At 38.4% G+C, this 18,624-nt stretch overlaps 1 protein-coding gene across 7 annotated transcripts in view; it reads right to left on the bottom strand.

Annotated features, from left to right (window-relative positions):
- LOC138765026 (neuron navigator 1-like) overlaps positions 1-18,624 on the bottom strand; it is a 674,255-nt gene that overhangs the window by 37,698 nt on the left and 617,933 nt on the right. For all 7 annotated transcript variants that reach the window (XM_069941668.1, XM_069941670.1, XM_069941669.1 and 4 more), the window contains 5 exons: positions 18,100-18,221; positions 9,979-10,148; positions 8,221-8,374; positions 2,283-2,451; positions 1,144-1,241 (listed from right to left, as the gene is read on the bottom strand). In XM_069941668.1, coding sequence (XP_069797769.1) covers positions 1,144-1,241; positions 2,283-2,451; positions 8,221-8,374; positions 9,979-10,148; positions 18,100-18,221 — 713 coding nt within the window. The remainder of the gene's footprint in view (positions 1-1,143; positions 1,242-2,282; positions 2,452-8,220; positions 8,375-9,978; positions 10,149-18,099; positions 18,222-18,624) is intronic.

An 18,624-nucleotide genomic window follows, 5' to 3' on the forward strand; every position in this document is an offset into this window, starting at 1 on the left:
GAGGGGAAGAAGCGGTCCTTGTGCTGCCGAGTGTTTGTCTTCAGGCTCCTGTACCTTCTTCCTGATGGTGGCAATGTGAAGAGGGCATAGCCTGGGTGGTGGGGGGGTCCTTGAGGAGAGAGGCCGCTTTCTTAAGACACTTCCTCTTGTACGTGTCCTCAAAACATTCAAGTCATTTCAATATTTAACACGGAAAGGAAAGGTTTTGAAGGATGTGATCAGCATGGAGAAGTTAGGCCACGGGCTAGTTTCTGTGCTGTAGAACTAGGATGCTAAACAGAGAGATTGTAATACAAGCAATCAGAAGTGGTGGTGGAATCCGATGCTTTCGTTATGTTTACAAGACATTAAGGCAGACCCTTAAATAGGCAAGACATAGAAGAAAGTGGACTTAATGCAAGCAACCAGGGATAATGTAGCTGGGCAAAACGATCGGAACACTGGAAGAACTTAATTGTGGCCAGGGTGTTGGAGGAATCCATCCAAACTTTTCTTTACAATGAGAAGGTACACATTGTGGAAACCGAAGGATTTGGATGCCCAGGCAAATGAATCACTGAGAAGCAGCGCACACACACAAAAAGGAAACCTTTGATGATTTTGGAAAATTGACCTTTATCACAAAGGGACTGTAATATAAAGGGAAAGAATCCCTGCATCAGTTGCATTGAGCTTTTTCCAGTCACAATTTGAAGTATTGTTCTGCTTTCAGAAATATTCTTTAAATTAGGATACTTTAAAAGATAATTCACCTGAACTAAGAAGCCTTTAAAAGAATTAAGATCGGAGGACAGACTATATGAACTTGGCATCTCGCTTCACTCCCTCCATGAGCTCTCCTTAATCTTTTCCAGTATGGTGCAGCTCTCTTGCTCCTGCCAGAAAGGAAAGCTCCTCCAGCTGATCGGTTATCTATTAGCATCCCCAGAAATCTTACCTGTTCAGCTGTTATGATGGATCTGATCTCACTGGCAGAAGGCCCACAATCTGAAACAGAGGAACCATTTTCCTACCACTAATCCTCACTGTTATCCCTTCATATTTACACCAATATTTCCAGATGGTAGAGACCACATCAACATGATTTATCAAAATTTTGTTTTTTACTTAGAACACTAAACCCAGATTATCATTATATCGTACTTCATTACAAATTTGCTCTTCAGTCAGCAAAACCACAATGCGAACACTTCTTTCTTCCTTCGAGGAGGCACAGGTCACCCCATCCATTGGGGATGTATCTGAATCAGAAAAGAAAGAAAATAATGCTATAAACCTGAACAGGACCAAAACTTTAACATAACTTTTACTAATTCCATATCCTGTTCATCGATTTATATTTTAACAAAACCATTTTTTGTTTACACAAAAGTAGCTTGAAATTAAAATCAAATTATTATAATTTCTTAAACTAGGTTGAAAATGCCCTTAATTGAATGCCTTAAAATTAATTTTAAATGGCATCCCTGATTGAGATAGTATAATGCATTGCTGAGTTTTATTTGAAATTGAAAATTATGTAATTTAAAGTTACCTAAAACAAAGCCTTGTAAACTTAAATCTATGGGAGCAGATGCTGAAATTGGTTCCATTTCAAATACAACCAAAAGAGGTTGTGTTCCGTCGGGAATCAGGTAAAAATGGAAAGAAAATGCCTTTCTTGACTATTTTAGAGATAACTTCCTTTATAAGTAAACTTAATCTCATGTTTTCCACCTACAGGCACACATATTGCCATCAGTAGCTCCATTACTCAGTACCAGGAAAGGTGGGGCTGCTTTTTCTTTGCCTTGATGTTCCTTCCATGTATTTAATATTCTATTCATATATGCCAAGGAAAATAAGAGTGAAGCTTACAAGAAAAACAGCAGTGGATATTATATTAAGCCCATTAATAAACAGAGTTCTTGGTAAAAGGTGTTTGTTTTGCCACTAAAAACATGAGGTTTTGTCAATGGGGCCGATTGCAGTGAGAAATATCAAAATGAAATAATGACCAAGTAAAAATTTCTACCAGCACTGCATAGTTATTTTGATATCTTTTGATTTAAATTAAAATCTCTGTCCTTAATGTTCCAGCTTCTCCAAACTGCTGATTCTAGGGGAAGGAGTCAAGATAAAATGCTTTCAGAAATGGAGATACTAACCATAAAATTAAACTCATTATGGCCTTCTTAACAATGGTCAGGTTGGCTAAATTTTGATTATGACATAAGCATTCAGATTTGTGAAAAGTTGGAAGAAACAGATGTTAGAGCACCATAAACTGAGTCGAACATTACCTTGGTCAACAGAGTCTGTTAGACTGAGACTGAATGAATGTGCTAAGGTGAGCCCTAATGATCGACGAGGAGAGGAAGTGGCAGAAGATAATGGCACAGCTTGCGGAACTCCTGAACCAGTATCTGCTTTGAGACGGTCATTTTCCAGTTTCAGTGCTTCAATCTCCACCTACAAAGACAATAATGATGCTGTAAATACTTCCATTCATGAATTGCATTATTTATTGTCATCGGGATACAGTGGGGAAAAAACGTCTTGCATGCTATTCCAAACAAAATCAAGCCATACTTGCTACAACAGGCAGTGTGGGGTAGAATGTAAGTGCAGAGTTTAGTGTTGCAGTGAAACGCTCAGTTAATACAATACAAGGGCGTCATCATTTAATAGTGAGATAGTCTGGTAACAGCAACTGTCTTTCAATCTAGGCTGTGTTAATTTTGAAACTTGTATTGTCCAATGGGAGGTGGAAAAGAGAGTGTGACTGAGTAGAATAGATCTTTCAGTCCAAAGACAGAGGAAATTGTAGGCAGAGTAGATGGAGGGTTGGATGGTTTGTGGGAGCTGCGGTTTTGCTTTGACAATTAAGCAATGTTTTTAGTTCATAACAAGAATCTCCCCAAATCTCACATCATTTCTATACTATTTTAAGCAAATACTTATGTTGAAATTATTCTTTGTTTACAGCCAAACATCCAATTATTGAATTATGGCCTTGAATTTTGCAGAAAATATATTTGGATTCTATTAGAGTAGTTATGCTTGATAACATTACCTCTTGTCACCTGCCTATGAAGAGCAGATAACGAGTCTCAATGACTATTGGCCGGTGGCACTGACGTCCACTGTGATGAAGTGCTTTGAGAGGTTGGTTATGGATTGAATCAACTGCTCTCTCAGGAAAGACCTGGACCCACTTCACCTACTATAATAACAGGTCAATTCACAGGCCCTCTACTCTGCATTAGATTACCTAGACCACAGGAATACCGACATCAGGCTGTTGCTCATTGACGACATAGGCCATCATATCAGCAAGAATTGTCAGCAAGCAAAAGGACCTAGAACTCTGATCCTTGACTACCTCATCAGGAGATCACAGATCATTGTAGATCAGCAACATCGCCACCTCCATGCTTCTCGATAAACACAGGGATACAAACAAGATTGCGAGCTTAGTCCCCTAATCTATTCTTTGTACACCCATGACTGTTGTTAGGTCTGCTTTGTTCATGAATGAGTGAGACAAACACCAGACTGAGTCGAAATCAGGGTTCTTTGTTCTTTATTACCGGATTGTAACACTTGCGACTAACAATGTTAGTCGGAGAATGCATTCTGCCGTTATCAGCAAAATGGTGATTTTTTATACCCTTGGATACATGCTTAGAACATCATCATATCATTACTTGTCCAATGACTAAAACTGTTGCTATCCTTTCCCTGCTAGCTTCCTGCCTCTCAATCCATCAATGTCTCTCTTATCTTGTAAGTACAAGGATGCATTCACATCTTGTTACAGCCCTGTACAGGGTAACTCCTTACACATTCCCATCTCATGATGTTTTATCTTACACTGTGTAACCAAGTTCAGTTCCCACACAATCTATAAATTTACTGATGAGACCACTGTTGCTGGATGAATAATTGGAAATGATGAATCAAAATATAAGGTGTAGATTAACAACCTGGCTGGGAGGTGCCTGAACAACAATCTTGCTCACAACATTGCCAAGACCAAGGAGCTTATTTCTGATTTTATGAAGATGAGACCAAAGGACCATGCACATGTCTGCATCAGTGAAAAGTAGGATTAGAAAGTCAAATGCTTTAAGTTCCTGGGAGTTCATATATCAGAAGATCTTTCCTGGATGAAGCAATTGTGAAGAAGGTACACCAGTGCTTCAACATTCTTAGGATTCTAAGGGGATTTGGCATGTTATCAGATACTTTAGCAAACTTTTAAAGGTGCACTGTAGAATGTAGGTTGCACACCACCTGGTTTGGCAATGCAAGTGCTCAGGAATGCACAAGGCACTAAACATAAGGAGGTCCATCACAGGCTCTGACCTCCTATCTGTGCAGACATTAAAGTGAGGCACTGCGTCAAGAAGACATCCAACATCATAAGGGATACCTATCACTTTGGTTATAATCTCTTCTTCCTGCTACATTTGGACAGAAGGTACAGAAGCCTGCAATAGACAAACTAAAGATTACCACCCAAAATCAAAAACTGCCTTATTTAATAACTCTACTCATACAGTCTAATTTTGGTTACAAAGTTACGAAGCCAAATTTCATCTTGGTAATATTCTGTTGGAATACCAAATAATTCCTATGAGATTTTGGTTCAAGTAAAGTAAAAAAAAAACTGCGAACCAAAATAATAGAATCCATGGCTACTCCATGACAACTTTTTAAATTTCCGATTTCAGATTTATTGTCAGAGTACATACATGACATCATATAAAATGCTGAGACATTTTTTTCTGCAGGCGAGGTAGAATTACCACTTACTGGTAGTGTTATAAACAATTTACACAACTTATACATGTAAACAAGTAAAGAACTAAACAGAAAACAAATGTAAACAAATTGTGCAATGCAGAGAGAATCTAAAAAAAATCAATAAAGTGAAGACCTCTTTTCTGATGGCAGCAGCGAGAACAGAACGTGTACTGGGTGGTGTGGAACTTTGATGATTGCTGCTGCTCTCTGATGGTAGCGTTCCTTGTAGATGTTCTCAATAATGGGGAAGGTTTTGCCTATGATGTCCTGGGCTGTGTCCACTACATTTTGGAGGGCTTTTCACTCAGGTGTATGGGATTCCCCTTACCAGGCCGTGATGCAGATGGTCAGCATATTTTCCTCCACTCATATGCAGAAATTTGCCAGGGTTTCTGGTGTCATACCAAACTTCCTGATGAAGTAGAGGTGTTGACATGCTTTCTTCACATTGCTATTAGTGTGTTGGGTCCAGGAAAGATCCTCCAAGATAGTGACTCCCAAGAACTTAAATTTTCTCACTCTCTCCACCTTAAACCCCCAATAATTACTGGATTGTATACCTCTGGCTTTCCCTTACTGAAGTCAACAATCGGTAATCAACAATCAAAAAAAGAAAGACTCAATAATAATTGTGCACTGTTTTATATTATTGAACAAGATAAAATTGACTTAATAAATTGATCAGAATGTGAATTTTCCACAGTTCAGTTCGCATAAGTATTAGCATATTTCAGCCTCATTCCTATTTGATATTAAAATAAGAAGCTCCATGAAGCTTTGCATTTGTTAAAATGTCACAGCTTATTATGCAATAACATTTAAAATATACTGGATATAACTTTGTCAGATTAATTTGCTTCTTTGCAAGTCTTGATTCCATCTGGACTGCCAGGTGCAGTTAGAGAGGTGTCTCTTCATAGAACGAAAGGAAGGACTTGGCTTTTTTGCATTGCTACCAGTAATTGTGTAGAAACATTTGCAGGATCTGGTGAACCATTTTCTCATTTGAATGGTTGTGTGCTGTAAATTGAGTCAGAAAATAAGTAATGAATGTGGCAATGACGAAAGCTGCCATTCATTTTTTGAAAATTATGGAGCAGCAATGAGCTCGCTGAAAGCAGAACGGATTCAATGGATGAAAATAATGAACTTGTCTCATTGCTCACCAATCCTTCAGGATATTTATTGTAGGAGAGAGACCATGAGCAGTCTGTTGTAGGCCTAAAGCACAGTAATATGGTCTTCAGCTCACTATGTCCATTCTATCTGCTGCATCTATTCACACATAATATTTACCCACATTTGGTAAACCCAAGTACTTGTCTAGCAGGTTCTAAAATGCTATGGGAGTATTTCCTTCCATCGTCTCTTCAGGAAGAACATTTCAAACTCCAACCACCATTTGTGTGGAAAGGAAATCTAACCATTCTTAACCACTTGTCCTGGGCTCCCTCACTATAACAATGTGATTTTTTTCTATCTAGCCCCTTCATAACTTTAGATTCTTCTATCTTCATGTGCCTGCCCTAGATCTGTGTGGTCCAATCTACCCCATGGGACATCAGTAGCATATTGGAAAAAAAAACAGATTGCAAATTAATTTATCCAAAAACAAGCTCAAGGCATGAATACTCCTTTAAAATTTCATGTTTACTCATTCTTCCAGAGTATGAATTTGGCAATCATACTTGGCACATTTATTTATTAACCTGTTGAGATCTCCTCCACATCAGAGACTGGGCACAGACTGGGAGATTATTTTGTTGAGCACCTTGGTTCTGTCTGCAGCAATAGCATGAAACTCCCAGTGGCCACCCATTTCAATTCCCCATCCCTGACATGTTTGCCCATGTCAGACATGAATTGCCAAATTGAGACCATCTGCAAATTGGAGGAACAACACCTCACTTTCTGTCTGGCCACCCTCCAACTTGATGACGTTAACATCGACTTCTCTGATTTCCATTACACTCCCCCCCCATCTGTGCCCCTCTTCTTCCCCTGTCAACTTTCCCCTAGCTCTCTCTCTCTCTTCCCTTTTCTCTCTGTCTCCTTTCACACAGCCAAAATCAATTCTCACATTTCCCCTTTTCATATCCAATTAGCACCTTTTGTCTGTAGGCCTGAACTCCTCCTCCACCTACTCCTCCTCCTTTCTCTCTCTAGTCCTTATCCCAACAACTTCCTGTTCTTTGTCTTATACCTTGAAGAAGTGATCAGGCCTGAAATGTCAGTAATACATCTTCAGCTCTTGTGGACGTTGCGAGACCAGCTGAGTTCCTCCAGCATTTCAGTATGGTGTGACGGCTCACATCTCTTGAAGCGAACCGGGCCCGCTTGTATCGCCGCGCTGGCGGGGCATGGCTCCATCGGGCCTTGCCGATTACCTCGTGGTTGAGGCCACAGCTTGCTCCCCAGGCAACTGGATGACGTCACCGTTGCGTGGGACGGGACTCCCGTTGACCTTAAAGGGGCACGCGCGGAATTCAAATAAATCAGTTCAACTGAAACCTCCACCGTGTCCTGTGGTGTGTTTCTGCATGTTTTGCAACCACTACAATGGTTTTACACCACATACATCATCATCGATTGCAGTGTGTTACTATACGCACATTCAAATGATGATTACTTCATAAAACATGAATTTTTAGAAGTACTCCTAATCGTTCTGCAATAGAATCGTGAGAATGCTGCCCATATCATAATCTTAAGAATAATTTAGTCTGATTTTCACAAAGGCATTTTGATGAAAGCTTGGAAAAAAAACACTGTCACTTATCAACACAGGAGTTTTTCACGTGCTTGAGTAAGATTTATCATGTATCTGGAACAAACGACTGGAGGCATCTTGAGAAGTGAGTACGGTTTGATGTTCAAAGGACGTTCGGGCTCATATATTGGAAGAATATGGACCAAATGATGGCAAGTGTTACCAGTTCCAAATGACAACTTGGTTGGCATGGTGAGTTGGGCTGAAAGATGTGCCTTTGTTACTTTGTGAATCCAAAGACAATAATGCAATGAATGTTACATAGGTTTGAAAAATTGAAAATTAGACTAATGACAGCAATAAAACAATGTGGGCTTGAACCAAATGAAGATTGCTTAGATATTCACAGATGCTTAGTGTAGAAATAAGTCCTGCCAAGAGCAGGTGAGTGATTAACCTTTCATCAAGCAGAGATACTGCTTGGCACAACCTTCTGCAAGTAACTGTGAGTCAGATGTTAAAAGCTTTGCCTGAAAAATTACAGAATTGAAAATACTAACAAATGCAAGCAACCCACACAGGCTTTTATTCATTTTGTATTTTACAGTAATTTTGCAGAATACTTTGAAGATTTTTCTATTTATAAAGGAATCAATGATAAACATTCACTAACAATACTGGTTTTTGTATAACTGCATTCATTTATACTTGCAACGTACCTGCATATTGTGCATGGCTTCTCGCAAATGTTCAAGCTGGTGAGCTGAACTGAGAGCCTCCAGGCGAATATCTGTTAGTTTCCGTTCTTTCTCCCACAGCTCACTCCGTAGGATGGATACCTCTTTCAGATCAGGGTCATTGGAGTCAAAAGGCCTGTGTTTAAAAAAAAATCTTAATTACATGTGTGTGTGTCGTGTCCTTGAGAGGGAAGTTTTGGTCAAAGAATTCCAATACTTTCTGTCATTTCATACCTTGAACAATATTCAAAAAATATTAGAAATGCCTGCAGTTATTTTATTAGAATTCAATGCATTGTGCCTTTAACGTATGTAATGAAATCAACAAGTGGAGTTATCATGCAAACGTGTGAGATTAAGCTGCAGAGAAAAGTCTGAGACTGGCAGCCCAAGGCTCAATCGAAGGAACTGAATTGCCAATGCTGCCTTTCTCACCTCTCAAATCTCCGGTCCTTTACCGCACCACTTCATTCTGCCATGATTATCTCTCCCTCCCCCACTGCAGAATGCCATGGAATGATAATGCTAATGCCAGTAAGTCTATTCAAGACCCATTCAAGTGATGGTGTGGATGTGAAGAGGCAGAAGGAGTGAGATGAAGTTAAAACCCAGTGACATATTGTCGAGCAGAGGCCTGACTACTCATGTCAGTACTTTTTATTTTATGTGCAGTAGATCCGATCAGCATTCAGAATGCTCTTGGAAAATAAAGGAGTAGGAATGTAATCAAAACACATGGAGTTAGAAGTGACATTGGTCTTTCAAGGGAATCAAGGACCAGAAAAGCATGATAGCTGGATTCAGAGGAGCTCAGCTACAATAAATTGGTGAAAGAATTTTAGAGATTTTTCACAGAGAGGTCAAACTGGTTGGTCAAATCTCTGTCACTATTGCACATCCTGAATCCACAAACAGAACTTTCACTCCCTTCCTTATCTGTCAGAATCTGAGTGATCAAAGTTCAATCCAGTACAGTTACAGGAAGCGGAAGCATTTTTCCTCGACTGGTAAATGGAACAGTCACTCCCTACTTAGCATGTGACTTGATAATGAATTGCTACTTCTAATGGTCATGCAAAGGATAACCTTGGCTAATGTTCAACACTCAGCAATGTTACTCAGTAGCTTGCACCATCATGAGATCCAAAATTACAAGATTACAAATTTTCTGTCATTTCATACCTGCAATAATTTATTATACATCCCAAACAATATCAGAAACGCCTGCAATATTACTTTGTGAGAATTCAATGAATTATTCCACAAATCTATATAATGAAACTAAGGCCTCTTTCACGTGGCCAGAATACCCCGATGTAAAGCCGCATATTCTACCCGAATGCGGCTGTTGGGAAGCCACCTGAAAGAGCCTGGTGCGGCTCAGGGGAGTACTCGCCAATCCTCCTCCTCCGTCCGGGAGGTGTAACCTCCGCACCTGCCCCCCATGTTCTGTGCCGGCTGCCCCTGCCCCGACGTCTTGCGTTTACAGGAGCTGGCATGGGCTCCAAGGCGCCTCTCCTGCAGCTGTCCCTTTCAGGGCTGCCACGTGCCAGGTCATTCCACAGGGCCGTATCTGCTTCTGCTGGTGCATTCTTGGAGGAGAGCGCACCTGAAAGCGGCTTAAGGATGATACATTTTAAAAAGTAGTTATTTGCTATTTATGCATTTTAAGCAAAATATAGATGCAAAATTCTGGATTTCATAATTCAACATCTTCACAATATCAAAATTTGTATTTACTTAGTTGATGGTTTCGTGGAGGGAGATGATGATTCTGCATCTTCATGTTGCACTTTGGGTGACGATGGAACAGAAGAATCCGGAGTTGCTATCTCTTCAATGTCAGAATATGAGGATGCTGATTTGGGTGCCTTTTTCAGGGTAAAGGCTTGCTTAAATGAACTTCTCAGCTGAAAAGAGAATAGATTTTGACAGCATGGTATAACATCACAAAACATGCAAAGATGACAGCTTGCAATGCAATGGGTTTTATTGTCTGTGTGTGTACCGTCTGTTCACAGGAAAGAAAAGCAAATAAAAATTATTGAAGTTTGAGAAAAAATTTGTTCCTTAAAGCATGAAACATATTTCAGTGAATGCCTCCAGATAAAGGGACAAAGTGTTTTCTTTCATTTAAAAAAAAGTAATAATTGCTTTTCATTTTTCTCCTGTCCCTGAGTCGTCTTTTGTCAGGAGGTATATTGCTCTGGGACCTCCATGGTGATCTGCTGTGTGTTATGCAAGCTGTTTACTTCAACTTGTCTTCAACAAGAAATTCCTTCCAGGTGTTCTTCTGAAGCTCGCTCAATGGAAATGTCAAACTAACAACACACATGTTTCTATTTAAAGCTAATCTGGGAATAGAAGTCCAATATTATACTGTTGCAGATGTCAATCTGACCTGGATACTGCAATATCATTTAACTGTTAATATTGCTTGTTTGACTAAAAATGTACTGTGTCCTCTAACTCCTCAACCTGGAAGTAAAAAAAAATAATTTAAAAGAGCCAAACTTTCAACTGGGATTTAGGTCTATCTTTATGACTTGAATAATTTTGTTGTTAACAACAAAAAAGAAATCACTGATGTGATATCAGAATTGCAAAATCTCAATTTGCAAAGTATACAATAGTTGCTTTGCTATCTGATCTCATTCTGCCAACAACTTCAACGACACAATTTTCCAAAGAAATACAATGCGTGACACATGATGATTTGAAGGCTGTCATGACATTGATACTTTAGAATATGTATTCAACAGAAAATATTTAATTCATAATTATTGAATTTTGTAAATGGCATTAAAAATACCTAAATCTGCCTGAAATCTCAACCACTGCTGTAAATTTTCATCCAAAATAAATTATATATATTTTTTCATATTCCATTTGGCAAATGCATTTAATTTATACAGGAAAAATAAACAATGAATGACAATGGGCAGGTTGGACAAGAAACTGGGTATTCAATCTAAAATGTGCCTTTAAGCTTTGCTCAACCTCAAGGATTTGAATTGGATGAACAACTGGATAAGTGCTTAAAACTGCATTATGATACCAAATATCAAATGAAGAAAAAAAAAATCTGTGAATGATTTTTCTAACACTGCTTTAGGAATGGAATGAGTGGATATATCTGTCCCAAAACAGAACCGATAGCCTTGATGCTCGTTTTAGAGAAAGACTAAAGTGTGGAGAAATCTGCTGTGGAACATGAAAGATTTAGGTGTTTCAATGGCAGGAAACCCCAATGCCTCCACACATATCATACCAATGTAGTGAACCTAATCACTATTTAGCCCTTTTTCAGCTTCTCGCGGTCTGAGGAGAACAGTTCACCTTTGCTCAAATTTACCAGCAACTAAGTAAATAATCTGCATCTAGAATTTTGCACAAGGTCATCCCTGGCACAGGATCCAAGGACCTTATTAATGTTAATGGGGAAGGTAGAACTACAGATTAGGAAGCAAAAGGGAAGCTCATTTAAAATGATTTTATTACTAATGTCTTTAATTATTTAGGTATTCTAATATTTAAATTATTTATTTTCAAATTACTATTTGGAATTTGATTTTGGATGTCTCTGAGTATCAAAGAGGTATAAATACTATGAGTTGGAAAAAGTTGGGGCAAAACTTGCCATCTTGAGGGTGAGACTTCATGAATGCAGAACCAAAAGGGCTGCCGCTGCTCAGGTTATATCATTGAATTCCTGGATCAAAGATTATCAGTGAAATTCCCCCTTTACTTCGAGATACCCAAAATGGCAGGGGACCCAGTTTGTGGGTTCCAGCTCAATTATTTCTTATTCTTTTTTATTCTGTGTCTCTAATTTAATTGGAAACCTGCTTCTCTGTATCTTTCCCATGAGTTAACAGTCTACAGAATACTCCCTGAGGTGCAATGTACCTAATGTTGATTCTAAAAGCTAACCTGATACATTTTGCTCTTGTGTAATCCAGGGCATCCTTTCACAGCTTCACTACAATCTTCTCCTGAACTAATTCTGCACAATTCCTCAGCTTTGCTATTCCTTACGTTTTCAGATCATGCTTTATTTAGCAAAGCATTAACCTAGAAATTTAATTTTTTGTTGCAGCATATTTGGTGAACTCCAGATCAGGTGTCACCAAAATACATTGAGAAACTGGGACATTTCCACTTTAAAAAATCTTTATTGTGATTTCCCCCCCCCCCCCTCATTCACACATGCCTGCAGATGAAGGGTACTCTCCATGGCTACCATACTGAGAGCAACATAGTGATGCAGGACTAGCGTTATGGTCTACTCGTTGCATAATAGTGAATAAGGAACAGAGGCTGAAGATTGTGAATACTTGATCTAAAGTCAGAAACAAGCATTGCATGTACTGGTGATGTTATCACGTGCATATAAAAAGGGATATGATAATGATCCTTGGGTGAAATGTCAAAACACAGAAATGCTGGAAGAACTCAACAGCAGTGCCCATAGGAGGCAAAGATATATTTCTGATGTTTTTGACCTGAGACTGGCTGAGTTCCTCCAGCATTTCTGTGTTTTGAATGCGATTATAGTGCCAAAAGTCTTTCGTGTTTCACACCAGGCTGAAATGTGACAAGTGCTGTTCCTATGAGCAGGAGTTATGCACAAGCACTTCATAACCTGTGCATTTTATGGAGGATTGATATATACACACAACAGACACAAATCTCCAGGTTATAGGGCCCAATCCTTTCCTTATGTTAGATTTCCATTCCTGCCACATCATAATCCTACATGGCTGATTTTTTCCTGCAGCTTTCCATGTGTTTATATCTGAGTCCTTGTTCTCACTGGCATTCTGGTCCAATCTAAAACTGCTACTTTTGCTCTGATGCCCATCTCTTCATGTCTTTTGTACAGCCTTTTCCCCGTTCCACACTATATTCCACTGCCCATTCCCCATTAAAATGAACTGATGGTCCCACTACAATCTCCACCCAAGACCCAGAATATTAATGATCCTCCCTCAGCAAGATCACAGCTTCACTGATGTCCCACCTCTCCTCGATTTCGTCTCGTTGTCCCAGCCGTCTAGATTTTTCCGCCCACCTCTGAGCCCATGATTTTGTCTGTCCTATCCTCCTGCTTCTTTACTCTCCAGTCCTGTTTCTTAATCTCTTTTCCAACTCCTTAAAATTTGCCTCCAGGTGTACTCTTGCTTTTCTTCCCAAGTGACTAATTCCCAACCTTTCACACCCGAATATTCCAACCCTCTTAGTTTTGTCCTATACCCTGGTCTCAAATGATTGATAAAGTCATCTGAAAGAAGATCTATCTGATGTCCACCAGGTTCTTACTGCACTTCTGCATTTCACAGTTCACCCATGTGCCATCCCTTACTCCATGCTTCCAAACCGAATAGCCTGTAAGTCAGCTTCCCAAGGAACAGGGTGCAGAGGACTTGGATGAGGATACTAAAGGGATAGTCTATGGACGAAGAGTGACGACATGCACAGCGAATCATTTGGCACAGTGGCAGGTTTGCCACAAGGTTGCAACACTGTCTGGTATGGAGGTGCCGATGCTTAGAGTTATTGACTCGACCTGCATCATCACGGGCACCAGTCCGCTCCATCAAGAATATCTACAAGAGACAGTGTCTTAAGAAAGCAGCCTCTATCCTCAAGGACCATCACCACCCAGGCCATGCCCTCCTCAATCTGCTTCCATCAGGAAAAAAGTACAGGATCCTAAAGATGAACACTCAGCAGCTCAAAGACAGCTTCTTCCCCGCTGCCATTAGAATCCTGATTGATCAATGAACCAAAGATAAAAAGACACTGTCTTACATTGACATTTCATGCACTATTTCATTATTTTTTTTGTAAGGTGGTTTATACGAATGTTTTCACTGTGATGCTGCTGTATAACAATGAACTTTATGACTTGTTCATGGCAATAAATTCTGATTCTGATGTACATACAATGTAAGAGGACATAGACAAGCTCAGGTTCAACCCTGAACTGTGCTTTTCAGGGAGCTTCGAGCTCATCTTTTCCAGTATGGAAAATATGCCCAGGTCACTTTCAATATTTGCAGATCCAACCATCAAGTGGTGCTTGTTGGCACAAGTCCTCTATTATTCATTCACTAAACTTTACAAAGTTCTGGCTTGGGATTTACAGATGACTGATTTCCTTGGCCAGCAGCAAGTGCTATGAAGCTCTCTTGCCTAACAGTATGACCAATGTTCTCAATTAAGATTTATTTCCGAAGCTCAGTTTGCTGATCAGATTGCATTGACTATCTAAAGGCTCCAGTGTCGCGCCCAGCAGCTACAGCTGGCTTTTTCATCCATTTGTAATACATTACAGCAGATTTCTGAGGAAAACCTAACTTTTGAGAGTTTTAGAAACATCTTCCTTGCTTCTTCCCTACTATACCTTGATGAAGGGCTCAAGCCCGAAACGTTGGTTATCTACCTTCATCTTTGCCATATAAGTACAGTGTTTGACCTGCTAAGTTTCTCCGACATTGTATTTTTCCTTCAACCACATTGTCTACAGGCTTTCCTTTTTTTAACTCCTTCCCTACTTGTTTCTACCTCACCCTTCACCTCCCTAACATTATCATCCTTTTGCGCTCACCTTACATGCACCTCAGCCTTCACTTTAATATTCCAAAGTGTTTTGCATCCATATAAAATTTGACATTTGTTATTTCTTTGTACAAAACTCCTCCACAGTTGTATTCGGGTACAATTTTATGGAAGATTTTTTGTATTTTTAAATCACTTTGAAAATATGTAGGTTAATTTTTAATGTTCCAGAGATTCTCTGATGTCTGAAGGTCACTGTCTGATCCATAATTTCCTTTTTCTTTTACAAAGGGTTTCCTTGATTAGAGGGAGGGGGTAGATTAGATTTAGTTTTTATGTTTTTTTTGTTCATTATTTTTAATCAATTTTTATTTGGATTAATTTGAAAAATATGGGTTTCAACATGGTTATCATATGTAGATTAAGGAACTGTCTAATATAGTTCCATCCTTTCTTTTGTATATACAAATGACTTGTTAAGTTTTTCTTAAAATGTGGTATGTACGTTTATATGTTAAATTCAATAAAAATATTTTAAAAATATGTAGGTCATTTATGCAAAACGATTCACTAATCTCCATTAAGCAGTAAGGTTTTTGAAATTGACATAATTTTTAGTTATTATCACCTTATATTTCATATTGCAAACATTCTTTCTCACCCTTTTCCATTCATTTAGTCTTACTCTAGCTTGCATTGTAAACGTGCACCCAGTCGCAATACAGACCACTTTAGAAGATGTTGAAAATTTTGTCCAAAAAGCATTTGGCACAAAAGGAATCCAGTTTAAATATAATTAAAATTTTCATGATCAAATATCGTGACAGCCCAATTTGTGAGGTTGTCTTAACCAGCAAACATCAAGCAACAATTAACTCATTAGTGAAAGATTCAATTCACTCCATTCAATGCATTGATAATAATGGGTGCATACTATTCATTTATATAATTTCTGTCTACCCTTAAATCACTCGTTGTGAAGTAGAATTGCACGAGTTTTTTTTTCATTTCAAGAGGTGGAGTTAAATTAACTTACAATCCCAACAAGTGATATTGGATAGAAAATAACAATTTACAAAATAAAAGTTTCAAAGCACAAGACTACAATGAAACAACAATTCACAAATGGCAAGAGTTAATCATTCATGAGGTCATGCATCAAGGCTGAAGTGCAAAAGTAAAGAAGAGTGCTTAAAGGGTCTCAGTGAGCTGATGGATTTGGATGTCAGTGGATAGCACTCATCCATACTGGATGTATTACATGATTTCCTCACATGGTTGACATATTGAGAGCACTTACCTCATAAACCTGAAAAAAAGTTTTGTGTCAGCATGGGAGGAAAAACAAAGCAATACTTGTTACCTTTCTCTATAGTTTAGAAATCCAGTGGTCTACTTTTTGGATAGTGAAATTAAAATTGCCATGTATAATTTCAATAGCAAAATTTTTCAATAGCAAGATTTTTCACAACAGGATCAATCATTTTAAATTTTAATTTGCACAAGTCAAATGGCTAATAATGCACAATTTTGAATGGAAGGAGTCCTTGGGATGTTTTCTAAACTTCAATTATTGCAGTGAATTATGCCTCTTAGATTCCACTTTCCTCCAGGCTTATTCGAGCACATGCTGGTAAATTAAGAACGGTATTTTTTTTCCATCTATTGTACTTTACCATTTGGCGATTCTTTTATTTTTTAAGAGTCATGCCACTTTTGATTAATCCAGATTATTTACAAACAAAAGTCTTTTAAAAACATCTTTGTAATTACCTCTGAAATACTCATATGAACTGTGTCAGTTAGTTTGCTGCATCAAAGGTAAAGTATAAATCAGAATTATTTCAATGGGTAAATACTCTTTTATTGTGTCATTTTACACTGCAGAAGCAATGCAGTTACTTTTGGAAAAGTGTGACATGGATATTGTGTCGTCAACAAACTTATTTGGCAAACTGCAAAGGTACTAGTTTTCTATCTGCAGTGATGCACAACAATCTGAGCTAATGTTTAAGTTTCTATGAATATGACATAAATTGGTGTAAACAGAATGACTGTAATTTATTCTAAATGAATTTGTACCTCATGTTTGTTCCAGAACCATTTTTGATTCTACTGCTGTAGCAGGCAATTGTCTTCAATGAGTATTTGTTTCTTAATTTTTTTCAGATCAATAGATTTATGTAGCATGTATCCTTAATCTTCTTTTATTGATCTATATTGTTATTCCACACTACACTCTGGCTGAATCAAAATTGATGCTTTTGCTTGAAAGTATAAAAGCTCAAATTAGAAGTTATTGAATGAGCAAAGGGATAGCAAGAAAGTAAGTAAAGGGCTTAATATTGTAATCAAAATACGCTTTCAATAGACTGAAGAGTTTCAAGGTTCATAAAAAAAGTGAGTCAAACATTACGTAGGAAAAAAAAAGGCAACTTGAAATGAGTATAGATAAAGTAATAATTCTCAGATAACGTTCTGTTTTAAATCATTAGTTCAGTAATTTGGATATAGTACAATGGTTGTCATGGGCATTGCCTTTCATCTGCAGTCAGTATGTGAAAGAGAAAACAAAGTTGCAATAATTATCTTTTAAACAAGTTCAGAAAGGACTTATTTCTGATGACTGCATGTGGACTGCAAGTCACAAGTGGGCAATGTGATATTCATTAATTAGCAGAAACAATAAATTATAGACTTGCAGGGGCTGATCATGAAATTGGGAGCCTCCATTTAGGAGAAGGAAGCAGAAATATGGCCCTGTAATTATTCCATTCATGTGCCCGTCTAGCAATTTTATGTGAAGGGAATTGAAAACATAATCAGAAGATTGCTTCAGCGAATGAAGAGAATGGTCTTCCATGGAGAGTAGCATTTGAAACATAGAGCGATGTGGGTTATGGAATCTGAGCATTACAGCGATGGAGCCCCCTTTGAGTGAAGCAGATTGCGATTGGTGTTTTCACCCTCCCCCCAACCCCACTGCCCAATGTCTGTGTTGTGGCTGTGACATTCTGAATGAATTAAACATGGCTGATTCCACTGCATAACAATTTACCTTTACAGCCTTGTTGGTCTTGACAGCAGAAACCTGTAACCTAGTGCTGCAGAAATGAACATGGACATAGGAGCCTAAGACTAAGAATCTGCTTATAATCATCACTAACCATGTACAGAATGAAGGCATAATTGAAAAGTCAGTCTCTGCAGTGAAACACAAGTGTAAAATTAAAAGTATCACAGGAAAAGTGCCAATGTATCACTTTTGACCATAACAAAACTGCAAGTATTACTTACCCAGCTTTTCTTTTTTTTCTTTTTGGCATCAGCATCCTTACCACTCCCAATGCTGGAATGGCTTGTAATACTGTTGAGACTGGAGATACTGTCTGATGAGTTCTGCCTCTTTATACGTAATTCTGTTATGTAAAACAACTTAATTTTACTATACTAGACAAGTTTGAGATGGTAATGTTTCCTTATCAAGTTGAAATGCTTGTCAGTTTAATTTATTTGGGCAGCACGGTTAACGTAGTGGTTTATCACAAAGCTAACACAGTACCAGTGACCAAAGTTAAAATCCAGCACTGTCTGTAAGGAGTTTGTATGTTCTCCCCATGTCTGCATGGGTTCTCTGGTTTCCTACCACCCTACAAAAGGTTATGGGGGTTGTAAGTTAATTTGGGTGAAACTGGGCAGCTCGGGTTTAAATGGTCGACTGTGTTGTAAATAATTTTAAATTTATGCATAATTTTGTTTCTAAAGAATAGATTTAGCCAAATAGTATAATGCACAATAGGCATGCATTTCAAAGCACCTTGA

Source organism: Narcine bancroftii, chromosome 5 (assembly GCF_036971445.1).
Source record: "Narcine bancroftii isolate sNarBan1 chromosome 5, sNarBan1.hap1, whole genome shotgun sequence".
NCBI classification, from domain to species: Eukaryota; Metazoa; Chordata; class Chondrichthyes; order Torpediniformes; family Narcinidae; genus Narcine; species Narcine bancroftii.